Source organism: Bubalus bubalis, chromosome 11, assembly GCF_019923935.1.
Source record: "Bubalus bubalis isolate 160015118507 breed Murrah chromosome 11, NDDB_SH_1, whole genome shotgun sequence".
Lineage (NCBI taxonomy): Eukaryota > Metazoa > Chordata > Mammalia > Artiodactyla > Bovidae > Bubalus > Bubalus bubalis.
Window position 1 is genome coordinate 42,587,835 of NC_059167.1, and position 27,239 is coordinate 42,615,073.

Here is a 27,239-nt window from a genome sequence, read left to right on the forward strand (position 1 = left end):
TTCTTTCCTTTCTTTCTAGGTTGGTCATAACTTTTCTTCCAAGGAGCAAATGTCTTTTAATTTAATGGCTGCAGTCACTATCTGCAGTGATTTTGGAGCCCCCCCAAGATAAAGTCTGTCACTGTTTCCATTGTTTCCCCATCTATTTGCCATGAAGTGATGGGACCAGATACCATGATCCTAGTTTTCTGGATGTTGAGTTTTAAGCCAACTTTTTCAAAGAATATGCATTTGCAAACAAATGTATTCAGGCTAGAAGTGAGAAAACTATCTATTCTGATATTTAAATCAGATAAGGGATCTATATTTAGTGTTCTTGCCTTAAACTCAGGCAGTTCAAAGCAGAATGCTTTGAAGACCAATAGGGACAGGCTAAAGTAGACATCCCCACTGGATTTACCTTATAAATCTCCTAACTCGTTGCTATTGCTCATCTCAGCATATTACATACATTCATGCTTGAATACATCACAGAAACTAGTTAAAAGCATAACAGTTGCAAAAGAAGTATGAAAACTATATTTGCAGATGATATGATAAATGACTTGAAAACCCTAGAATGAATGATAAAGCTCAAACAAAAGGATTAAGTAAGGAAGTGACTCATAATATTTACATACAGAAATCAATATGAATTTGGGGTGGGAACACAATGTAGTCTATAACAGGTCTGGAGGAAATCTGTTCTGTTCTTCACTTTTTCTCTTATGGTATTTTTTTTTTTTGTCTGAATGCTGTGCTCATTCTCTTTTTATTTCTTATATTTGAATTAGTTGGATTTTTCTCTGTAATTAGGAGACTCCTGTCTTGTGTATTTTGATGGAGGGGGCTGGTGCTCCAGGTTATTTTCTAGAATTTACCTCCCACAGACTCCTTCCTTAAAACATGAAACATTTTCTTATAGAAATGGTTTGGTTACTAAGAATTGACATAAAACAATTATAAAAGAGTAGTCAAAATTTGGACAGAAAGTTTTATGAGAAGAACTAGACTTCAGTCACTTTTTCAGTACTTGAGAACAGTCAATAACTTCTGGTAGTCCATAATGGTATAGTAGTCTTCGGAAAAAATATTGGAGAGATTTTTCTCTCCAATACCATAGTTTTAAACCTAAGTGCCTAAATCTCTAGCTAAGTACTTCAGGATGGACTTTTACTTCCCTTCAGTGTTTTGAGTTCTGCCACTCCTACTTATAATATAGTTTTAAGGGACTTTATTTCAGTCATACCTGAATGGTCTAGTGGTTTTCCCTACTTTCTTCAATTTAAGTCTGAATTTGGCAAGAAGGAGTTCATGATCTGAGCCACAGTCAGCTCCTGGTCTTGTTTTTGCTGACTGTATAGAGCTTTTCCATCTTGGAAAACTCAGCAGTGGCCACAGGACTGGAAAAGGTCAGTTTTCATTCCAATCCCAAAGAAAGCCAATGCCAAAGAATGCTCAAACTACCGCACAATTGTACTCGTCTCACATACTAGAAAGTACTGCTCAAAATTCTCCAAGCCAGGCTTCAGCAATACGTGAACCATGAACTTCCAGATGTTCAAGCTGGATTTAGAAAAGGCAGAGGAACTAGAGATCAAATTGCCAACATCTGCTGGATCATCTAAAGAGCAAGAGAGTTCCAGAAAAAATCTACTTCTGCTTCATTGGCTATGCCAAAGGCTCTGACTGTGTGGATCACAATAAACTGGAAAATTCTTAAAGAGATGGGAAAACCAGACCACCTGACCTGCCTCCTGAGAAATCTGTATGCAGGTCAGAAAGCAACAGTTAGAACTGGACATGAAACAACAGACTGGTTCCAAATAGGGAAAGGAGTACGTCAAGGCTGTATACTGTCACCCTACTTATTTAACTTATATGCAGAGTACATCATGAGAAACGCTGGGCTGGAGGAAGCACAAGCTGGAATCAAGATTGCTGGGAGAAATATCAATAACCTCAGATATGCAGATGACACCACCCTTATGGCAGAAAGCGAAGAACTAAAGAGCCTCCTGATGAAAGTGAAAGAGGAGAGTGAAAAAGTTGGCTTAAAACTCAACATTCAGAAAAGTAAGATCATGGCATATGGTCCCATCACTTCACGGGAAACAGATGGGGAAACACTGGAAACAGTGACAGACTTTATTTTTGGGCTCCAAAATCACTGCAGATGGTGACTGCAGACATGAAATTAAAAGATGCTTGCTCCTTGGAAGAAAAGTTATGACCAACCTAGGCAGCTTATTAAAAAGTAGAGACATTACTTGTCCAACAAAGGTCTGTCTAGTCAAAGCTATGGTTTTTCCAGTGGTCATGTATGGATGTGAGAGTTGGACTGTGAAGAAAGCTGAGCACCAAAGAATTGATGCTTTTGAACTGTGGTGTTGGAGAAGACTCTTGAGAGTCCCTTGGACTGCAAAGAGATCCAACCAGTCCATCCTAAAGGAAATCAGTCCTGAATGTTCATTGGAAGGACTGATATTGAAGCTGAAACTCCAATACTTTGGCCACCTGATGTGAAGAACTGACTCATTGGAAAAGACCCTGATGCTGGGAAAGATTGGAGGTGGGAAGACAAGGGGACAATAGAGGATGAGATGGTTAGATGGTATCACTGACTCAATGGACATTAGTTTGAGTAAACTCTAGGAGTTGGTGATGGACAGGGAAGCCTGGTGTGCTGCAGTCTATGGGGTCTCAAAGAGTCGGATACGACTGACTAAACTGAACTCCTACCTACATACACACACACACACACACACACACACACACATCATGATTCAAACATTTTTTTCCCCTTGATTAATGATGGTATGTTATATAAATAATTCAGTTAGCTCTAGAATTTACCCAGTATTATCTGCTATAAAAATGCCGGCAGTGTTCTAAAAGAAGCAGCTTGAAATACTTCTCTTACAAATATAAAATATATATCATACAGTTTTCTTTCTGTGGCAGTTTTGGTTTCTACAAGAATTCCACTGCCTATAAAATTATTTGCCTTCTAAAGTTAATGAGTGATTAATTTTATTATAACAGAATTTTCAGAATAAAATCATCATGCTTTTGAAACATAGACATCAATATTCTGTTTTGTAAGACAAAGAACTACAAAATTTTTGACTAAACAAAACACTGCAATTCAAAAGTTTTAGATACCAAAGTAATGATCAAAACTTAAATAACATTCATACCTGACAACCAAAGAAAAATATTATTCCCTAGATCTTCTTTAAATTCATCATTAAAGAGATTACTGGATTCTGGAAATGCTTCCTGGAATGTTGCATAGATAGCTTGTGCCAAACAATCAGGATACACCTACCAAAACAGAGCCATATTAAAATAATTTCATATTTCATGTAACATTATCTCAAATACCAAAGAAGTTATTGAGTTTGTGAAATATACATGTCCCTTTTTCTCCTTATAACTTGTTTTTGGCCTTTTTTGCCTCTTTGTACTTCCAACAACTGACGAATATGAACAAAGAAGAGTTGAAAATAAAGTCATATCAGTTTAGCTATTTGTTAGCATTTAGGGGAAAAAATTTAATTTGGATAAAGGATGAAGTTAACAGTTAAGGTTTAACGGTTCTACACTTATTTAATTTTACCTTGTTATTGATATCCTCTTTCAGAAAAAGTATACCCTCTTTCCAGTCATTATAATACAAAGTATATATACATTTAATTGAAATATATTTGACATGTAATACTGCGTAAGTTTAAGGTGTACAACATGTTGATATATTTGTACTTTGCAATATGATTACCACCACAGCATCAGCTAATACCTCTATTACATCACACAGTTATCATTTTGGGTATGTGTGGTGAGAAATAAAAGCATGTTTTTAAATAATTTAAAGCCCATTTAGGTGAGTTAATGTAGCATAACCCCAATTGTTATTGAGGTTATACTACATTGTTTGCTCCTTGGAATAAAAGCTTTCTTCTTGGAAGAAAAGCTATGACCAACCTAGACAGCATATTAAAAAGCTGAGACATTACTTTGCCAACAAAGGTCTATTTAGTCAGAGCTATGGTTTTTCCAGCAGTCATGTAGGGATGTGAGAGTTGGGCTTTAAAGAAAGCTGCTGCTACTGGACTCAGTCGTGTCCAACTCTGTGCGACCCCATAGATGGCAGCCCACCAGGCTCCCCTGTCCCTGGGATTCTCCAGACAAGAATACTGGAGTGGGTTGCCATTTCCTTCTCCAATGCATGAAGGTGAAAAGTGAAAGTGAAGTAGCTCAGTCCTGTCCGACTCTGAGCGACCCCATGGACTGCAGCCTACTGGGCTCCTCTGTCCACGGGATTTTCCAGGCAAGAGTACTGGAGTGGGGTGCCATCGCCTTCTCCGAAAGAAAGCTGAGCACCAAAGAATTGATGCTTTTGAACTGTGGTGTTGGAGAAAACTCATGAGAGTCCCCTGGACTTCAAGGGGATCAAGCCAGTCAATCCTAAAGGAAATTAGTCCTGAATATTCATTGATGCTGAAGCTGCAACTCCAATATTTTGGCCACCTGATGTGAAAAACTGACTCATTGGAAAAGACCCTGATGCCGGGAAAGATTGAAGGTGGAAGGAGAAGGGGACGACAGAGGATGAGATGGTTGGATGGCATCACCGACTTGATGGATAAGAGTTTGAGCAAGCTCCAGGAGTTGGTCATGGACAAAGACGCCTGGCATGCTGCAGTCCATGGGGTCACAAAGAGTTGGACATGACTGAGTGACTCAACTGAACTGAACCCCAATTGTAAAGCCATGAGTGAATATCAACTAATATACAGTACTACCAGTATTCTATTAGACTTAAAGTCACTTGACTACTAAGTTTCTCTCGGGGAGTAACTACACACAGGAAGATACCAGATTTTTATGTTAAAGATTTAAAATATTCTATTTACTATTTTGGAAGGCTGGCAGACACCAGAAACTGGAAGATGCAAGAGATGATTTCTCCCTTTGGGTTTCTTAAAGAAATTAGCTGTGTTGATACTTTGATTTTAATCCCATAAGACTCATTTTGGACTTCTGATCTACATAACTGTAAAACAATGAATTTCTATTTCTTTAAGCCTCTAACTTCATGATGGTTTTTACACCAGCAATAGGAAACTAATATAGTCACCTACCTCAGCAGTGCTCAAATCTGCTGGTAAGTGATGGTATTCTTTAAAGAATTTCATTAGTTTTTTGGGGTAGGGAAAAAGAGGCAGGCAAGAATGCTTTAAAAACACTGATATATTTAATTTTATTGAATCAGCCATGGACATTTTAAATGCTACTGGAAAGAGTCACATAATTGTGGTATATAAAATTATGCTAGTAATTAAAAAAATGAACTAGGTAAGGGGAACTTTTACATTTTGTTTTCTGTGTATATCTCAGCTTTAGGAGATTCGTGGGAAAAGAGATAAAGTGTCAGATAGTGTTGGGAAATTTTCTGAGGGAATATCATTGTATGACATTGGAAGAAATGAAATAAAAACCATATGTTCAGATTCAATTAATTTATACTGAATAGTGAGACCTGAAGATAATTTTTTGATTCTTAAATATTAATAGCTTTTCTCAGATGAGCCAATTAGTAACAAAACTCCCAATTATTTGAATGAGTTAAAATAGAAATTAGTCAATGAGAGATGAAGCTCCACTTCTACTTATACAGCTGAGGAGGTAATAGATATGTAGGGAGGTGGTCTGATAGACCACAGGGGGAAGGGTCCAATCACTAAGGTGTACATGTTATTTTTTCTCAAGAGAGGCTTTGAATCTTAGAAGTATTGAAATAACTTGGAAGTATTGAAATAACTTCTAATTTCTCCTTGGAAAATGCCACTGAAAATAGGGACTTCAGAAAAAATCAAGTTGTGATTTGAGAAGGATATAAAGACAACATCTTGATATCAAAAGGCACATCATCCCAAGGAGAACATTCGGACAATAAACGTTAAGACTAGAAATTACAGAATGAGGGATATGTAACTGTGCCATTGCTTGTTTGTTCACATTAAATAGGCTTTTAAAAATTCTTTTCTTAAGGCTTGTGTTAAAGCATGCTTGACTTTATCAAACCACGTATTAGATAGACAAGACCCACCACAAAAGGACAGACTAGGTGAAGGATTATAGATAGGAGAAATCCAGCCAGTTTTGTCATCTCTAGGCAATTTAATGACCAAAAATCCTAACCACTAATATTTTTCCTGTAAATAAGAAAAATAAATTTATATTAGCAGAGAAAATCCTAGTCTATCTTTTGGAATATCAGTGTTCTACAAGGCAAGTTATGAATCATGGGTCAACCTCTTCATCTGATGGATAACAGGCTATGGCACTGAAGAGACTGAATATCTGCAAGATCACCTGTGTAGTTAGTAGCAGACTCCTTATTCCCAGCCCACTGCTGGCTTCCTTCTATAATACTGTATGTACATTTTTGTAAGCTAGATCAAGATTGAGTATAAATATTTGGCAATTTTATGTTTTCTTGATAGACATTTATTTTATTTTAGGCTTTATCCATAAAAACATTTACTGACTTGAAAATACTCATATATTTCTGATTTTACAGATGTCAGTTCAACAAAGAATTTGAATGTGTCTTCTGCTTTGAAATGCTAGATGTTTACATTTCAAAATACTCAATGAAATTCCATGCATCTTCATTTCACATTACTCAAGAACATAAATGATTTTAACCAAATTATTTTAACATAGTAAAACAATATTTGATTCATAAATTTGTTCATTGTTCTTTACTGTTCACAGGTGCTTAGTGTTGTACTTATGCATAACACAAGAGGTTAAGTCCTCTTAGACCAAAATATACTTTATAAAGTAAAAGGAAAATAATTTTGTAGATTGAAAAATCAAGAATATGCTTAGGATAAGTCAATATTTTTCAGTATGCAAACAAATGGATTCTGTAAGGCTTTCAGTAGAATACAATTTTCTGGGCTGGGGGCATAACTTAAAATATTAGCTTTTTTACTCTACTTGAGGCAATTTTGCTTTCAAAGTAACAAAATACATTCTCTTATGTATTTAAAGAAAATAACTTTTTATAGTTCACTTGCTATAAATATAATTTGTATAACCACTTAACTTCTGTATTTACCTGAAAGAATGTATCCTTTCGGCTTAGAGGTATGCTCATGAAAAGTGACACATAACTTTCTGAAATTCTATCAAACAAGCAAGCTTGATTTTCTCTGTCAGGCTAAAAAAATAAAACAGGTATGGAATTAAAACAATTGATATTACAATTTAAAATTAGAATTTGTTTACATAATGTCAGTAATTCTATCTATTCTCAAACGGCAGATCAGATGCTATAATGGAATGAGCATGGGTTTTTGGCATCATGCAGACCTGAATTTAAATGCTGGTTCCATTATTCATTAGCTGCACTATCCTGGGCAAATCCTAGTCTCCTTGTTTGCAAATGTAGGTAATATATACGGGCCTTAAAGTAGTATCTTAAAATTCAATTGGGACAAGGATCGCATTTTGTTTGACTTTGTATTTAAAGCCCTCAGCACAGTGCCTGGCACACAGAAAGCAAACCAATGTCTGATGAATTAATGAAGGTTCTTAAATAGTGGTTGGCATGTACAAGGCTGTCAATGACATAGTTGCCTTCTATTATTCTATAGCCATTTCAAATCTTTCATAATAAGTAACTCAGTATAAAATTAAAGCAATTACTGGAATGAGACAGCCATAGCCAGAACTAGTAAAATAGTGACATGAAAGACTAAAAACAAAGTAGAATGTCATCAGTTCAGTTCAGTTCAGTCGCTCAGTCGTGTCTGACTCTTTGCGACCCCATGAATCGCAGGCCTCCCTGTCCATTGCCAACTCTTGGAGTTTACTCAAACTCATATCCATCGAGTTGGTGATGCCATCCAGCCATCTCATCCTCTGTCGTCCCCTTCTCTTCCTGCCCCCAATCCCCCCCAGCATCAGAGTCTTTTCCAATGAGTCAACCCTTCGCATGAGGTGGCCAAAGTACTGGAGTTTCAGCTTTAGCATCATTCCTTCCAAAGAAATCCCAGGGCTGATCTCCTTCAGAATGGACTGGTTGGATCTCTTTGCAGTCCAAGGGACTCTCAAGAGTCTTCTCCAACACCACAGTTCAAAAGCATCAATACTTCAGCGCTCAGCCTTCTTCACAGTCCAACTCTCACATCCATACATGACCACAGGAAAAACCATAGCCTTGACCAGACAGAACTTTGCTGGCAAAGTAATGTCTCTGCTGTTGAATATGCTATCTAGGTTGGTCATAACTTTCCTTCCAAGGAGTAAGCGTCTTTTAATTTCATGGCTGCAGTCACCATCTGCAGTGATTTTGGAGGCCCAAAAAATAAAGTCTGACACTGTTTCCCCATCTATTTCCCATGAAATGATGGGACCAGATGCCATGATCTTCGTTTTCTGAATGTTGAGCTTTAAGCCAACTTTTTCACTCTCCTCTTTCACTTTCATCAAGAGGCTCTTTAGTTCTTCACTTTCTGCCATAAAGGTGGTGTCATCTGCATATTGCCTGCATAGTGATATTTCTCCCAGCAATCTTGATTCCAGGTTGTGCTTCTTCCAGCCCAGCGTTTCTCATGATGCACTCTGCATGTAAGTTATAAGAAGGAAGAAATCTATAGATAATAATACTGTTAACATTATAGTAAAGTCTTAAGGTAGCACCTTGAATTCTTGCTCTATTAAGCAATGAAGAGATGAATTAAGAGTCCAAATTCATTTATGATATCAACAGTAGAAGCACAAGCTGGCATTAATAGGTTTTGGTAATAAACACCAAAAATGATTAAATTCAGTGGTAATTTTCTATCAAATTAGCAAGCCATATGACCTGGGATTCATAAATGTATAGTATCTTAGAATTAAAATGGAAGTTAGATATCACCTAGGTTAAACTTCTCTAATTTAGTGATTGTACTACTGTCCAGAAAGCTTAAGTGAATTATTTAAGGTCATACACAGTTAAGTATGACTGATGCTGATGCTCAAATACTTTGGCCACCTGATGCGAAGAATTGACTCATTGGAAAAGACCCTGATGCTGGGAAAGATTGAAGGCAAGAGGAGAAGAGGACAACAGAGGATGAGATGGCTGGATGGCATCCCTGACTTGATGGACATGAGTTGAGTAAACTCCGGGAGCTGGTGATGGATAGGGAAGCCTGGCGTGCTGCAGTCCATTGGGTTGCAAAAAGTTGGACACGATTGAGCGACTGAACTGATACACAGTTAAGTAACTGAAAGCCAGACTAGAATCCAGGTCTCCTAACTCCCAATATAGCTCTCATGACTCTGTAATAAGTTTATGGATGGAGATAGTAATAGAAACAATGATAATGTTAATAGCTAAAAATTCTGGATCATTTACATAATGGCAAGTGGTTCTAAGATTTAGGGTTGTATGAGAATTAAATGAGATTATATATAAAGTTGGCATGTTTCAGCTACACAACCTACAATCATGTATGAAGAAATATCTAGACAAAGTTTCAAAACATGTCTTTGACTAATACAATTCAGTGTAATGTACACATCAAATATACTTTCACAGGAGACTGAGTAGCAAAATAGTATGGTAAATTTTTATACATGTTTTTTATGCTTGAAAAGAAAAGTTATCCTACAGCTGATGGGCATTCAAGTTACTGATATGCTCATTAGATCTAGCTATTTAACATATGTTAAATCATTCTTGCATTCCAGGAATAAAGCTCATTGGTCAGGCTGTATAACCCTTTTAATATACTGCTGAATTTAGTTTCCTAGTATTTTGTTGAAGGCTTTTGTATCAATATCCATCAAAGAGGATATTGATCTGTACTTTTTTTTTTTTTGTAGTATCTTTAGCTTTGGTATCACGGCAATACTGGTCTCATAAAATGAGCTAGGAGAATTCCCTCTTCAATTTTTTAGAAGAGTTTGAAAAGGAATGGTGTTAATTCTTCTTTAAACATTGGCAGAATTCATCAGTGAAGTCATTTGGTCCAGGACTTTCTTTGTTGGGAGGTTTATGATTACTGATTTAATCTCCCTACTAGTTATAGATCTATTTAGATTGTCTATTTCTTCATTATTCAGTCTTGGAAAATTATATATCTCTAGGAATTTGTCCATTTTATACAGGCTATCCAATTTGTTATTATATGTTTATTCACAGTCCTCTTAATCCTTCTTATTTCTTTGCTGATAGTAAAGTTCCTACTTTTATTTGACTTTAATTTGAGTCCTCTTACTCTTGCTGCTGCTGCTGCTAAGTCGCTTCAGTTGTGTCTGACTCTGTGCAACCCTATGACAGCAGCCCACCAGGCTCCTCTGTCCACAGGATTCTCTAGGCAAGAATCCTGGAGTGGGCTGCCATTTCCTTCTCTCTTACTCTTGCTAGAGGTTTGTCAATTTTATTGATCTCAGGGAATAACTTTTGATTCTGTTGCTTTTCTCTACTATTTTTCAATTCTCTGTTTTATTTATCTCCACTCTAATCTATTCATTCCCTCCTTCTATTAGCTAAGGGTTCAGTTTATCCTTCTTTTTCTAGTTCCTTACTAGGTAAATTTAGGTTGTTGATATATTGTTTATTGATTTGTTTAAAACTACAAATTTCTCTTTTAGCACTGCTTTTGTTTTTCCCTGCAAGTTTTATGTTCTGTTTTTGTTTTCATTTGTCTCAAGCTATTTTCTAATTTCCCCTGTGATTTATTCTTTGAGTTATTGGTTGTTTGGGAACTCTTATACATTAATGGCAACTCACTCTAGTAATTTTGCCTGGAAAATCCCATTTCTAGAGGAGCCTGGTGGGTTACAGTCCATGGGATTGCAAAAGTGTCGGACATGACTGAGTGACTAAGAAACGACAACAACTGGTCTTTATTATTTCCTTTCTTCTGCATACTTTGGGTTTTCATTTCTTTGTTTAGTTTCCTACACTAGAAGCTGGGGTCATGGTTTTTGAGAACGTTCTGTATTTCAAATATAGGCATCTTAATGCTTTAAATTTCCAAATACTGCTTGAGGTATATCTCACAAATTTAATCTACATTAGCATTTTCAATAAGCTCAAAACACTTTTCAATTTCCCTATTGATTTCTGGTTTGACCCATAGTTCCTGAGAAGAATGTTAGTTTCCAAATATTTGAGGATTTTCCAGATAGCTTTCTGTTATCCATTTACACTATAATTCCATTTTGGTCTAAAAACATGACTTGATTCTTTTAATTTTATTAGAATGTTTTCCTAGCCCAGAATATAGTTGGTAAAGATTTAATATGTACATGAGAAAAATGTGTATTCTACTGTCATTAACAGGAATGCTTAATACATATCAATTAGATACATAAAGTTGGTTAACAAAGTATTGCTCAAATCATCTACATCATTCTATATCATTAACTGATTTCTGTACATTCTACCAATTACTGAGACTGAGGTGCTGAAATATCTAACTATATTTTAAGATTTGTCTTTCTCCTTTAAGTATAAAATTTTTAATTAAATGTTTCAAAGCATTTTAATTAGGTATATAAATATTTCATTGTTATGTCATAATGAAGAATTGACTACTTTGTGTTTATGTTAGTCACTCAGTCGTGTCCAACTCCTTGCAACCCCATGGACTGTAGCCTGCCAGGTTCCTCCGTCCATGGAATTCCCCAGGCAAGAATACTGGAATGCCGTTCTCCGGGGGATCTTCCGGACTCAGGGATTGAACCTGGGTCTCCTGCATTGCAGGCAGATTCTTTACTATCTGAGCCACCAGGAAAGTCCTCATTATACAGTTACTCTTCCCTGGTAACATTCTTTGCTTTCCGATTTACTCTGTATGATGAGGTGAAAAAAGTTGTTATTTTTGTGGGTTACATATGGCTTATCTTTGATATTTTATGGGTAGAAGTGATATACTTTCCAGGCTTCTGAATCATTTTGAGAGCCAAAGTCCCATGGACAATTTTGAAACCTTTAAGGGTATATCATTACTGGAATTCTTCTAGTCAAACATCATCAGGGAAACTTTTATCACTAGCCTATACATTAGCCAGGAATTTTTGGAACACTGTATTTTCACTATGAATATAATAATAAACATAATAATGATAGATGTATCCACTGAACACTTACCATATACCCTAAATACCATTTAAACAACTTCTATGTAAACAAACAACTTTAAATGCATTTCCTAACTTCCAATAAACAGAAACAAGGTAATTTTTAAAGTTTTTATGCAAGAAGTAACTATTTAGTTACATCATTTACTAACGGATAAACTTGTTTGGGGGGCTTCCCTGGTGGCTCAGGTGGTAAGGAATCTGCCTGCAGTGGGGAAGACCTGGGTTTGATCCCTGGGTTGGGAAGATCTGGAGAAGGAATGACTATCCATTCCAGCATTCTTGCCTGGAGAATTCCATGGACAGAGGAGTCTGGCAGACTACAGTCCATGGGGTCATAAAGAGTTGGACCTGACTGACTGATAAACACTTTCAAACTTGTTTCTGAAAGCCAGATCGTAATTCTATTGCACTGAATCCATATCACACTTATATAGTATTTCACAGTTTACTAGGGCTCTTACTTATGTTACTTTTAGGGCAAAAGAGAGAGTTTTTTTAAATCTGTTTTTGTTTGTTTTGAAGACGAGATTATTGAAGCTCAGAGCAATCTTCTGACTAACCCAAAGTTTTACCCTCAGTTCAATTCAGTTCAGTCACTTAGTAGAGTCTGACTCTTTGCAATCCCATGGACTGCAGCACGCCAGGCCTCCCCGTCCATCACCAACTCCGGGAGTTTATCCAAACTCATGTCCATTGAGTCGGTGATGCCATCCAACCATCTCATCCTCTGTCCTCCCCTTCTCCTCCTGCCTTCAATCTTTCCCAGCATCAGGGTCTTTTCAAATGAGTCAGTTCTTCACATCAGGTGGCCCAAGTATTGAAATGTCACCCTAACTACTGGGAAAACCAGATTTAAAATTTTAACTTCTTGGAGTAAGTTCAATTCAGCTCAGTTCGGTCACTCAGTTGTGTCTGACTCTTTGTGACCCCATGAACTGCAGCACACCAGGCTTTCCTGTGCATCACCAATTCCCGGAGTTTACTCAAACTCAGGTCCATTGAGTTGGTGATGCCATCCAACCATCTCATCCTCTGTTGTCCCCTTCTTTTCCCCCCTCCCAGCATCAGGGGCTTTTCAAATGAGTCAGTTCTTTGCATCAGGTGGCTAAAGTGCTGGAGTTTCAGGTGCAGCATCAGTCCTTCCAATGAATATTCAGGACTGATTTCCTTTAGGATTGACTGGTTGGATCAGCAGTCCCCTGGATCAGCAGTCCAAGGGACTCTCAAGAGTCTTCTCCAACACCACAGTTCAAAAGCATCAATTCTTTGGCGCTCAGCTTTCTTTATAGTCCATCCAACTCTCACATCCATACATGACTACTGGAAAAACCTTAGCTTTGACTAGATGGACCTTTGTTGGCAAAGTAATGTCTCTGCTTTTTAATATGCTGTCTAGGTTGGTCATAACTTTTCTTCCAAGGAATAAGCATCTTTTTTTCATGGCTGCAGTCACCACCTGCAGTGATTTTGGAGCCCCCCAAAATAAAGTCTATCACTGTTTCCTGGATTCAAGCCCAGCACTTTTTCTACCAGATCAATTTACCACTAAGTCACGAGTAATAAAAGAAATTTGCTTTTATATTAGTCACCTAACAATTACTGAAATAAGTTTCAGAGTCAGCATACTGAATCATGCTATATTCTGGAGTATGATTATATATTATTTCATATTGTGCTGTTGGTAATTAAACTGTACTAGTGGCTTGGGGGGAGGTTATTCTAGTTATAAAGTCAGTACTATTTATCATTTATCAGTTCAGTTCAGTTGCTCAGTTCTGTCCAACTCTTTGCGACCCCATGAACCACAGCCTATAAGGTGGACCTAAAAATAGACAGAATGTATGTGTTTTGTATTCACCTGAAAATGTAGCACAGCTTGAAATATGAGCTTACCTAACAGTACAAATATTCCCACACAATGCTGGTAAAAATGTATGAGCACTCACCACATTTATTTGATGTATTTAGGAACCCAGGAGGCCATGCTTTAATCTAGCTCACTGGCTTCATATATTTAACAAAAGAACCCTCATAGAAATAAAATCATAGGTGAAATGTAATCAACAGAACAGATGAAACAGGCGCTGTTCTGGTTAAATCATGGAAATGTTGCTTCAATATGACTTGGATACCCTTTCAGTTCCCTTAGAACAGTAGCAGAACTCTCACTCAGATCAATCATATAATGTTCCTCAAAACACATCAGAGATCTTAATGATATTGGAAATGTTATTAAATTGTAAGATTTTTAAATAATTACTATAATTTCAGGAAGCCAGCAGTTAGAGAGAATAGTTTGCTTAAAGACAAAATGACTTCTAATTCCTTGTTATTCCACAGATACCCCTATAAATGTAGTGGGTTGTTAACACTTATGTGTCAGATCTGTTTGTTCCAAATAATGTAGCTTGACAAAGCAGTTACTAGAAACATTGCTAGATTATGTTTCCTTCAAAAACTTGTCATATATATAATCCTAACAGATTTAAGTGGGAAAGTAATGCTTTCTCTCTGTTATCATGGAAAAATATAAATTTTTCCAGATCTGGATCTGGAATCCAGATCTGGAAAAAGAAATTTAAGGTAATGAAAGTCTCATTTTATGTTTCCCTACATAATTGCCTTTGTAGAACTGATACACCACTTCCTATTTCTCATTCAACTCCTAACAATATCAGAAATACAGGACAGATACTCTTACCTTGAATTACATTAATTATTCTAACACATGTGAAGTGATGATGAAGTGAAAGTCGCTCAGCTATTGTCTGACTCTTTGCGACCTCATGGACTATACAGTCCATGGAATTCTCTAGGCCAGCATATTGGAGTGGGTAGCCTTTCCCCTCTCCAGGGCATCTTCTCATCCCAGGGATCGAACCAGGTCTCCCGCATTGCTGGTGGATTCTTTTAACAGTTGAGCCACAAGGAACATAATGCTCTATTCAAATAGTTTTATGAAAAATCAATAGAACTCATTCCTTCATTGTATGAAAGAATCCATAAGCAGTTTTCCTTGGGCAATTTGAGCTGGGGAGGTGAAGAACTGAGCCTAATATCAGACTTCCCTGATGGGGCAGCACACCTTCTTAATGCTTGGACTGTGGTCCCCAGCATTACTCTGCTCTTCATTCTTCTAGATCCAGAGGCCACACAGCAGCCATTGGTATTCCCCACTTTCTCCAGGCTCATGTATTCTCTGATGTAAGACTCGCATACTGCTTATTTCCATTCTTTTACTGCTTCCCAGATACGCATGTCTTTCTCTTTTTAATCCTAAGCAGAGTTTTCATCTTTCTGAATCAAGAGAGGACCCTCTCCGCATCTGATATATTGTGTTTTCTAAGTGAAACCTCTTTCAATGTCACTGATTTGCAGTTGATTTTCTCTTTAGTGTTCAATGTCACTGATTTGCAGTTGATTTTCTCTTTAGTGTTCATCAGTGCATTATACTATTGAGTAAAGCTACAACTTTATTATTTACTACAATGTTTAACTACTCTTTTTCTGACTAAAACAGACTCTGGATCTTTGAAATCCACATTAAGGTTTTAACTCCTCTAAAAGAACTCTAGATTTCAAACATGACTTTTAATATATGCAGAGTACTAAAAAAACAAGCTTTGTGATAGGATCAGAAGAACATTAAAAAAACACCAGTGTTACCGTTAATGAAAAATTATGCTGCAAACTTTTTAAAAAGAAGTTTAAAAAAAACATTTTACCTTAAATTTATGGAGAAACCACCACCAAAAGCAATCATGCAAAAGAGCAAGAGAAGCTTCTGAGAGAAAATGAGTCCTCCAGATTTTAAAAACTTTTCCCTATGGAAAAAAGATATATATGATCAAATTAATATGTATTATAAGACACATTAATATAATAGGCTTTATAAAGAGTATGTATTTAATAGTTATAGACTACCACTGCTCAATAGAAATTTAATGTGAGTCATCCATATATTAAGTTTTCTAGTAGACATTTTAACAAAGTACAAAGGTGAAGTTTTAGTGACATTTAACCAAATATATTTAAAATATTAGTATTATAATAAATTTTATAAAATTATTAATGAAATATTTTACATTCCTTTGGGTACTAGGTCCTTGAAATACAGTATATATTTTATATTTACAACACATCTCAATTTTGAACACTGTATTTTCTTCAAAAATACTAGATCATAACTAGATTTTATAAAATATATGGTTATTATTTTTTAACTCTAATTTAAATTTTTTCAGTAATTGAATCAAGTAATTTTAAATTTATATATAATTAAAGTAAATAAATTTTAAAATTCAGCTAATCACAGGCATAGAAAATAAACTTAAGGTTATCAAAAGGGAAAGTAGTGGAGAGGGATAAATCTTAAGTTTGGGATTAACAGATACACACATTCAGTGGATCATTTTATCTTATTCATTAAAAGTTTTTAAATGGCAAATTCAGTACAGTTCAAGATTTATTTCAATGAAATCCATAGGTAGGAACTTCTCTTCCTCAAGTACAAGTCTACAAAAAGGATATTGTACCAACTTTTATGTGCGCTCAGTCAGTTCAGTCCTGTCCGACTCTGTGGCCCAAAAGACTGTGGCTGGCCAGGCTCCTCTGTCCATGGGATTTCCCAGGCAAGAAGACTGGAGTGGGTTGCCATGTCCTTCTCCAGGGGATCGTCCTCATCAAGGGATTGAACCTGCATCTCCTGTATTGGTAGGAGGTTTCTTTACCCCTGAGTCAGCAGGGAAACCTGCAAACTTTTATACCAAGGAGATTTTTTTTATCATGCATTCTGTAGGGGCACTTCTTTTTCAGAGGCCACTTTATAGAATACATTGGTAAGAGCTTCAACTTATTTAGTACTCCTTAATTACAAAAAACATAAAGAAAAAAGTAGAAAGTTAAAATACAAGAGAAAAATCTGAATTTTTGTTGAAATACTTTCTAAATTTCAAACAAGCATGCTTTTTAGTGTAAACTAATTACATGATTGCTTCTGTTCTAAGCTTTGGTTATGCTTAGTGACACTAACTTTCAGGAAAATTCCAAATTCTTTAAATTATTATCAGTATTTAGTCAAAACAACAAAAACTAGAAATCTGCCAAAAAATTCCAAACCCAGCTTAAAAAGTTAAATGGTACTTTCTTCCATTAACCTTTACCTTTTGTGACACTTTGATTCATATAAATGTAAACATACCTTGAAGCCTATACATTATCTGACTTGGAACTTTTTCTCCTATTACTGATTCTTTTAATAGGTTGGATAAAACTACTTCTAATGTCCTCTAAGACATTTTGTGTATATCTGTATGTTTGTGGCTCAGCTTTCTCATAATATAGGCCTCTTTTCACCCAATTCAATAAATTTTTACTGAGCATCATCTGTAGTCAAGGTTCTGTTCTGGATGGTACAGGGTATAATTTACACTTTATCAAGAAACTTAATCTACGACTGTATGTGCAAGAATGTTATTTGGACAGGGTAACGTGAATCCAGTCAATTTCATGGATTGCCTTGCCTTCAAGCATGTAACAGTAACCCTTTAACACTCTCTTTCCAAGCTTTAGATTCATAAAGTTCACTCTTGGAAAGTTACAATAAGCATTTCTATGAAATAACATTCCTTCTGATTTTCCTACACTTATTTTTTCTTCACTTTAATTTCATCATCTATTTGAATGCCATTGCATTGCACATGTGTAGCAGGCCAATTGCCTTCTCATACTGTTCATAGGGTTCTCACAGCAAGAATACTGGTGGGGTTTCTCATTACCTCCTCCAGGGGACCGTGTTCTCTCAGAACCTTTGACTGTGTGGAATTGGAGCCTATTATACAGAGTGAAGTAAGCCAGAAAGAAAAGCACCAATACAGTATACTAATGCATATATATGGAATTTAGAAAGATGGTAACAATAACCCTGTATACGAGACAGCAAAAGAGACACTGATGTATAGAACAGTCTTTTGGACTCTGTGGGAGACGGAGAGGGTGGGATTGAAAGGTTGTTGTTGAATCACGGGAAGATACCGGGATTCTTGGCCCCCGGAGGAGAAGAATTCAATCTGAGGCCAGAGATGAGGCTTGATCGCTCAGAGCTTTTGTGTAATAAAGTTTTATTAAAGTATAAAGGAGATAGAGAAAGCTTCTGACATAGGCATCAGAAGGGGGCAGAAAGAGTACCCGCTTGCTAGTGTTAACAATGAGGTTATATAATCCAAAGAATGTCTGGAGGTTGTAAAGACCTCATCAGACCTACTCCCATAATTTACATTTTAAGATAACACTGTCCTCAGGCAAGATACGTCCTTGTAAAGACCAGGTCTACTCCCATAATTTACATTTTAAGATAACAGAAGGTTGAATCCAAGGACTGTCCTTAGGCAGGATACATTATTGTTATATATTCCTAAGGAATGTGGAGAAAGAAAAAAAGTTTGTCCTTTCTTCCTCCTTGAGAATTCCAGACCCCTCTCTCCTTGGGGACCCCTAGACTCCCTATCAACCTGCCTAGGAACTGACTCTCTCAGGATGATTTGGGAGAATGGCATTGAAATATGTATAATATCATATATGAAACGATTCGCCAGTCCAGGTTTGATGCACGATACTGGATGCTTGGGGCTGGTGCACTGGGACGACCCAGAGGGATGGTATGGGGAGGGAGGAGGGTTCAGGATGGGGAACACATGTATACCTGTGGTGGATTCATTTCGATATATGGCAAAACCAATACAATATTGTAAAGTTAAAAAATAAAATTAAAAAAAAAAAAACTATGGAAAATTCTTAAAGAGGGGAATACCAGACCATCTTACCTGTCTCCTGAAAAACTCAAGAAGCAACAGCTAGACCTGCATATGGAACAACTCACTGGTTCAAACTTGGGAAAGGAGTACAAGGCTGTATATTGTCACCCTATTTAACTTATATGCAGGTATATCTTGCAAAATGCCAGGCTGGATGAATCACAAGCTGGAATCAAGACTGCCAGGAGATATATCAAGAACCTCAGATACACAGATGGTACAGCCCTAAGGCAGAAAGTAAAGAGGAACTAAAGAACCTCTTGATGGGGTGAAAGAGGAGAGTGGAAAAGCTGGTTTAAAAGTCAACATTCAAAAAAATAAGATCATGGGATCCAGTCCCATCACTTCATGACAAATAGAAGGGGAAAAAGTGGAAGCAGTGGCAGATTTTCTTGGGGTCCAAAAATCACTTCAGACAGTGACTGCAGCCATGAAATTAAAAGACACTTGCTCTTTGGAAGAAAAGCTATGACAAACATAAGAGTATTAAAAAGCAAAGACGTAACTTTGCTTACAAAGGTCCACATATAGTCAAAGCTATGGTTTTTCCAGTAGTCACATACAGATGTGAGATCTGGACTATAAAGAAGGCTGAGTGCTAAAGAACTGATGCTTTCAAATTGTGGAGATGGAAAATATTCTTTAGGGTCCTTTGGACAACAAGGAGATCAAACTTGTCAATCCTAAAGGAAATCAACTCTGAATGTTCATTAGAGGGACTGTTGCTGAACACTTTGGCCACCTCATGCAAAGAGCCAATTCACTGGAAAAGACTTATGTTGGCAAAGATTGAAGGCAAAAGGAGAATGGAGTGTCAGAGGATGAGATGGTTAGGTAGCATCATCAACTCGAAGGACATGAATTCGAGCAAACTCCGGGAGACGGTGCAGGACAGGGAAGCTTGGCATGCTGCAGTCCATAGGGTTGCAAAGAGTTGAGGTCACAGCAATTGAACGATGACAACAGGCCCATTAAAATTCTTTTTTCAAATCAGGTAGGTGTATTAACAAATAGAACACTGGTTATCTATGTTTAGATATACCATTGTTAGTTGTTATTGATAATTGCTAAGTCATATCCAGCTCTTTGTGACCCCATGGACTGTAGCCTGCCAGGCTTCTCTGTCCTTGGCATTCTCCAGGCAAGAATACTGGAGTCGATTGCCACTTCCTACTCCAGGGATCTTCCCAATCAGGGATCGTACCCGCATTTCCTGCATTGGCAGGTGGATTCTTTACCACCAGGGACACACTGTTGGTACATAAACTCAAAATATCCTAAACCTAGCTGCTTGTCATATCCTGTGTACTTCTTAACCCAACCCCCTATCTGCATACACTCCTCCCTTTCCCACTTCTTTCAAAAATGCTGGCATCCTCCAAGTATACAAAATACTCCTCACAGCTGTATTCTATGTCTTGTTTATGTGACCGACTTGTGATCTATGTTAGATGTACATGCATCCATGGTTAAAATATAGTCTCATTTTAGAATACAAAATGCTAAAATTAAAGATTATAGAATGTCTAGAACATTCCTAAGATTATTTTAACAATAATTTATATTAATTTCTTTATAATAAAACCTTTTCCCTGAGGAAACTTTGGAAAATAGTCAGACAATGTAACAAACATGCTCATGATCCAGGCATAATCATACCACCTATAGTTTTTCTCTTAAAAAATGAAATCAGGTGATTGTATCATGAGGGCAAACTAAGGCTTTCCTCTCATCAATATCCCATAAAATATAAAAGAGAATTGAGAAGCATCTATATTAGTATAGAAAATAAGAAAAGGTGTAATTACTAAATCATTTCAGGTGGAGTTTTCAATGGAGTTCTGTGGTTCCCTAATGGAGGGGCAAACAGGAGGCCCAAATCAGGTTAATCAGATTATTTCTTGGAATATTTTTTCTTGAGGATGAAACACTAAAATGATGCACTCTCATCTTGAAGAGTGAGGAATGGGCAGAGAATAATGGCTGACACTGATTTATCCAAGTTTAATGGCTGACTGTGCTCCTTCTGATCATCTATAGGGGACTATAGTAGGAGAGAAGATTGATTTTGTGTTGAGAAATAAAGAGCCACAGGAAGGCTAGTGGTGAAGGACAGGAAGAGGGTCTGTGTGCATGCATGGTAAATCGCTTCAGTTATGTCCAACTCTTTGTGACCCCATGGACTAGCTGGCCAGGCTCCTCTATCCACAGGATTCTCCAGGCAAAAATACTGGAGTAGGTTGCCATGCCCACCTTTAGGGGATCTTCGCAACCCAGGAATTGAACCCCAAGTCTCTTACCTCTCCTGCATTGGCAGGTGGGATCTTTACCACAAGCACTGCCTGAGAAGCTCCCAGCAGAGGGTCTACTAAGAGCCAAGTCCATCTCAGAGTCTGCCTGGAGGTACAAGGAGCGTTGTCCAAGTCCCCAGGAAACAGAAACCTTTTTAGTTGATCACTTCATATTTAAATGAGAGGGAAATCAATACCAAAAACCACTCAAACCTCATCCTATACCTGGCATTCAATGGCCAATGATCTATTTACCTTCCTGTGTGCAGTTTTTCAATAAACTGGCTACTGATATTTCTGTAGAGATATTTCTTAAAAATTCCTCATAAAGTTGAAGGTTCAAAAGGTGGGGCTGTGGGGAAGGGTTCTCCTAAATTATCCTGACATCAAAATGAGCAGGCTAACATATCCTGAGCTGATAGAGCGGGGAGAGGGGGAAACACCTGTTATAGTCATGTGCCAAATCAATGCACACTAGCAACCTCAGACTCCTGAGGCAGTAACACAGAATCAAATATATTCTCTTTTGGTTATCAAGGTGTTAAAAATATCACTGGTCTTTCCTGCTAGACTTAATGCCAGAAAGAATTAAATCTTGCTTAATACCTAATCTGTCATAGCTTTAAATAAAGGCCTAATTCATGAAATCATATTCTCCAAATGTATCATATAATAGAAATAAAATAATATTTACATACATCAAAGTTATGGGCCTTTAAAATAAAAAGATAAATTCGTTCAGCATTCAGATGTCTAGGTAGCTGAGTAAGCTCATTTGTTCTAAATCCTGGGAAGTCACAACCCTAGAAAGAAGAAAAATCACAGAACAGGAATTACTTAATTCTTTTCATATAACTACAGAAGACAGGTAAAAATTCTACTAGCATTCACTAGCAATTATATTACAAACTTTTACTAAAAATAAGTAAATATATTTTATCCCACCCAAGAAAAATCTTCGTATTATCCAACCAGTCCATTCTGAAGGAGATCAGCCCTGGGATTTCTTTGGAAGGAATGATGCTAAAGCTGAAACTCCAGTACTTTGGCCACCTCATGTGAAGAGTTGACTTATTGGAAAAGACTCTGATGCTTGGAGGGATTGGGGGCAGGAGGAGAAGGGGACGACAGAGGATGAGATGGCTGGATGGCATCACTGACTCGATGGACGTGAGTCTGGGTGAACTCTGGGAGTTGGTGATGGACAGGGAGGCCTGGTGTGCTGCGATTCATGGAGTCACAAAGAGTCAGACACGACTGAGCGACTGAGCGACTGAACTGAACTGAACTGAACTGATGATATTAAGAGCCCTGGCATATTCACATGTCAAAAATTTAAAAGTAAAAGCAATTATTTCAGAACTAATTTTAACTTAAATTACAACAAATTTTAGACAGGCTACACATAAAGAAATTGATGAGTCAGAAAAAGATAGCTTCTGTATTTTTTCCAACTCTCTCTTCTGGGGCCATTATCTATATTTATTGCTATATTACTTTAAACATTCTTTTAGTTCCACATAATATTTTTGATATATAATCTCATAAAACAGAAATTTTAAATACCTCTATATCCTTCTTTGTCTCCATTTCATCTGAAAGCTGGAAAAAATTTAAAATAAAATCTTTAAAATTCTAAATTTAAGTATTTTTAGACTTTGTAACTCTACTAAGTATATGTGTGTGTGTGTGTGTGTGTGTGTCTTACTGAGACAGAGAATGCTGTTGCTATATAAGATGCTGAGAATACAAAAATATTCCTTGTCCTCAAGTTAGTCTGGGGGTAAGAAGGGAGTCAGCTACATATACAAAACACAAAGACATAAGAGCTATAACAGAAATATATACCAACTACTTATTGCAGTTTGATTTTTCTGGGAAACAGACTGTGAGGTGGAAAACCAATTTAGTGTTCAGAATGTTTATGGGGATTGATTATCTATGGAAGGCAAGAGGAGACGGAAGACGGAAAAGTCAGCTATGAAGCAAGTCAATCAGCCCTGACCCTGAGCAGAGCTCTAAAACTGAAAGGACCCATAGCAGTTGTCCTGAACTGGGTTGACAGAGTCAGGTCTTTCTGTTTCCAACTTGTGAGTTTGAGTCCTGGGCGGTAGTGTGAGTGAGTGACTCCTAGATGATAGTTTCCTTGGGAGAGGAGATCTGTCTGTGAGAGGAATCCCTGAAGGAGCTGACAGCTGAAGGATGTCCACTAACAACGCTTTTAGCAGCTGGGGCAACAGGTCCTTCCTTGAAGGGGAATCTGGGTGGCACATCTTCATGCCCATGACATCACTTTACACAGAGAACAGGAACCCTTCTGTTTAGATTAGTTTGGGTGTTCTAGACATGCTAATATATTGTTTACTAACTACCTTGCAGGCAAGTTTATACACATTACACACATACATATATCATTTAAGAGATGACATAGGAAACCAATTAGAAAGGATGATGATATACTGCCATATGAAAGAGGATCACGTTATTGCCATTTAAAGTATTGGTAAATGGATAAAAAAGAGAAGGAAAGTGAGATCAGTTATAAGAAATAAAGCTGTATGCTTGAGAGCTACAGACATAATTGGTCAATAAATTGGGATTTTAAAAGATATTAATCTTGAAGTCCTGGTTTTAGTCTCCAGAAAACAAAGAAACACTGAAAGTTTTCAAAGAGCAGAGTAATAGTAACACAAAACTAGTTCTTGATAACACAATCTGAAAAATATACCACAAAAATATAAATAATAAATTTTAAAATACTGATGAAATCCAATAAGATATATTTAACAAAATTATCATTAAAAGTTTTGTTAGTGCAATTCATTTAAAAGGTCATTTTAAGAGATCCTGAAAAACATTTGATAAAATTCATTAGAATTTTTGAAATCCTTTTGAAAATACAAAATTTACAATGACTAATGTAACTAGTTATGTTGGCTTAAAACTCAACACTCAGAAAACTAAGCTCATGGTATTTGGTCCCATCACTTCATGGTGAATAGATGGGGAAACAGTGGAAACAGTGACAGGCTTTATTTTGGAGGGGCTCCAAAATCACTGCAGATGGTGACTGCTGCCATGAAATTACAAGATGCTTGCTCATTAAAAGAAAAGTTATGACCAACCTAGGCAGCTTATGAAAAAGCAGAGACACTACTTGGCCAACAAAGGTCCGTCTAGTCAAAGCTATGGATTTTCCAGAAGTCATGTATGGATGTGAGAGTTGGACTATAAAGAAAGCTAAGTGCTGAAGAATTGATGCTTTTGAACTGTGGTGTTGGAGAAGACTCTTGAGAGTCCCTTGGACTGCAAGGAGAGTCAACCAGTCCATCCTAAAGGAAATCAGTCCTGAATATTCATTGGAAGGACTGATGCTAAAGGTGAAACTCCAGTACTTCAGTCACTTGATGCAAAGAACTGAGTCATTTGAAAAGACCCTGATGCTGGGCAAGATTTAAGGCTGGAGGAGAAGGGGACGACAGAGGATGAGATGGTTGGATGGCATCACCGACTCAATGGACATGAGTTTGAGTAAACTCCGGGAGCTGGTGATGGACAGGGAAGCCTGGTGTGCTGCAGTTCATGGAGTCACAAAGAGTCAGACGCTACTGAGTGACTGAACTGAACTGTACCTCCTTTCTAGAAAACAATTTGGCAACGTGTATCAAAACACTTAGATTTTCACATTTTTCCCATGTATTAATAGTTTCACTTCTGAAATTTATCATGAAATAATCATGCATAATCACAAATTTTAGCTCTAAATATATTCCTAGCAGCTTTGTAAATAATAATGAAATTTAACCAAACATCCAGCAAGAGGGCTATTACATTAGTTTATTTTTTAAATGATGTAGAAACCCTTCTACATTTGGCAATGGTAAAAATTCCATAAAACATTGAATATGTTTAAAAGTTAGTTTAATTTGAATTTTAAATGTTTTTAAATAAAAAGACAAATGAAAATGACAATAGTGAGATATGTTATTTATCTATAAATGATAAAATAAGAATGCTTATCCTGTTTAGTGCTTAAGGCTTAATTTTCTATAATGACTACCTTAGTCATAATCAGGAAAAATAACATACCAAGTAATTTGAAATTTAAAAAACATTTGAGGAGATGGATGGATGAATGACCGCATTTCAAGTTTTTCTAGCTTTAATTTTAGAATGCATTTTTGAAAAAGACGAAGTTTCTCAAAGAAAGCTATTATAATTCTAATCAAAATCTCAGAGATTCTTTTAAAAAAGTTAACAAAGTAATTCTACAGGCAATAAAAACTGTTCTTTTTTCCTAAAGGAAAAAGACATTTGGGACATATACCCCTAAGTATAAGACATTATAAAGTTTTAAATAACCAGAGGATAAAATAAGTCTTCAAATAAATTGCAGTGATGTGAGAACACCAAAAGTCATACTGAGTGTATAAAGAAGACTATGAGCCCAGCTATTTTAAAAATACAGGGATAGATAGATGATAAAAAACTAAAAGGAAATTTTTAATGTTATCAATGCTTATTTATGAAATTATAGTGACATTTTCTGTGAAATAGTTTTTCAAGCAAGATGAAAACAAATACCATACCATTATCTTCTTTTCCTTATGGTACTTCTTCAGAAATGCCTTGTATTGTTTCAGTTTTCCATGAGAAACTTTAAAAAATGAGAGTTTACACATGTAAATACACAAATATCCTTTAAAATTGAAAAGCAGATTATATATAATTATATATATTAAGAAAATTATATATAAAACTATCCAATGATATCAACCAGTTATTAAATTTTTAAAATTTATTTAATTGAAGGATAATTGTGACGGTTTTTGCCATTTATCAACATGAATCAGCCATAGGCACATATATGTCCCCTTACTCCTGGTCCCCCCTCCCACCTCACCCCACCCCTCCTGGTTGTCACAGAGCATCAGCTTTGGGGTCCCAAACTCCAAGCAAATATTTTGATAAGCATAATGCTAGATACATAATGCTAGTCTGAGTTAAATTATATCTTTTCCTTTTCCTTTTGCTATTTAGAAATGTCACCTTCCAACTAGTCTGTCTTTAGTATTTGCTCCTATATCTACAATTTTACCTTAATCCCTTCTTACTGAACAACCCCAAGTTTTTCAAACAGCTCAGCCACTTACATCTGGTTGTTTCATGGTCACCTTAAACACAATATGGTACAGGACCCTGGAGCATGGCCCAGTGAAAGACTATGGGGGCTCTGAAGTCAGATAATCTAGACTTGAGTCTAAGCTCTGATACTTACATATGGAGGACAATGAGTGCATAAAAAGTTGTTTTTTAAAATTATGCACAGGTGCTTTCTCTATATATATATGTTTATATCAGATCAGATCAGTCGCTCAGTCGTGTCCGACTCTTTGCGACCCCATGAATCGCAGCACGCCAGGCCTCCCTGTCCATCACCAATTCCCGGAGTTCACTGAGACTCACGTCCATCGAGTCAGTGATGCCATCCAGCCATCTCGTCCTCTGTCGTCCCCTTCTCCTCCTGCCCCCAATCCCTCCCAGCATCAGAGTCTTTTCCAATAAGTCAACTCTTCGCATGAGGTGGCCAAAGTACTGGAGTTTCAGCTTTAGCATCATTCCTTCCAAAGAAATCCCAGGGCTGATCTCCTTCAGAATGGACTGGTTGGATCTCCTTGCAGGCCAAGGGACTCTCAAGAGTCTTCTCCAACACCACAGTTCAAAAGCATCAATTCTTCAGCGCTCAGCCTTCTTCACAGTCCAACTCTCACATCCATACATGACCACAGGAAAAACCATGGCCGCAGTCACCATCTGCAGTGATTTTGGAGCCCAGAAAAATAAAGTCTGACATTGTTTCCACTGTTTCCCCATCTATTTCCCATGAAGTGATGGGACCAGATGCCATGATCTTCGTTTTCTAAATGTTGAGCTTTAAGCCAACTTTTTCACTCTCCACTTTCACTTTCATCAAGAGGCTTTTTAGTTCCTCTTC

General features: G+C 36.9%; 1 protein-coding gene across 1 annotated transcript in view; it reads right to left on the bottom strand.

Annotated features, from left to right (window-relative positions):
- FAM227B (family with sequence similarity 227 member B) overlaps positions 1–27,239 on the bottom strand; it is a 203,619-nt gene that overhangs the window by 169,340 nt on the left and 7,040 nt on the right. The window contains exons 5-10 of the mRNA XM_045162068.1: positions 25,834–25,901; positions 22,811–22,846; positions 21,943–22,047; positions 15,867–15,965; positions 7,115–7,216; positions 3,180–3,306 (exon numbers count right to left, since the gene is read on the bottom strand). Coding sequence (XP_045018003.1) covers positions 3,180–3,306; positions 7,115–7,216; positions 15,867–15,965; positions 21,943–22,047; positions 22,811–22,846; positions 25,834–25,901 — 537 coding nt within the window. The remainder of the gene's footprint in view (positions 1–3,179; positions 3,307–7,114; positions 7,217–15,866; positions 15,966–21,942; positions 22,048–22,810; positions 22,847–25,833; positions 25,902–27,239) is intronic.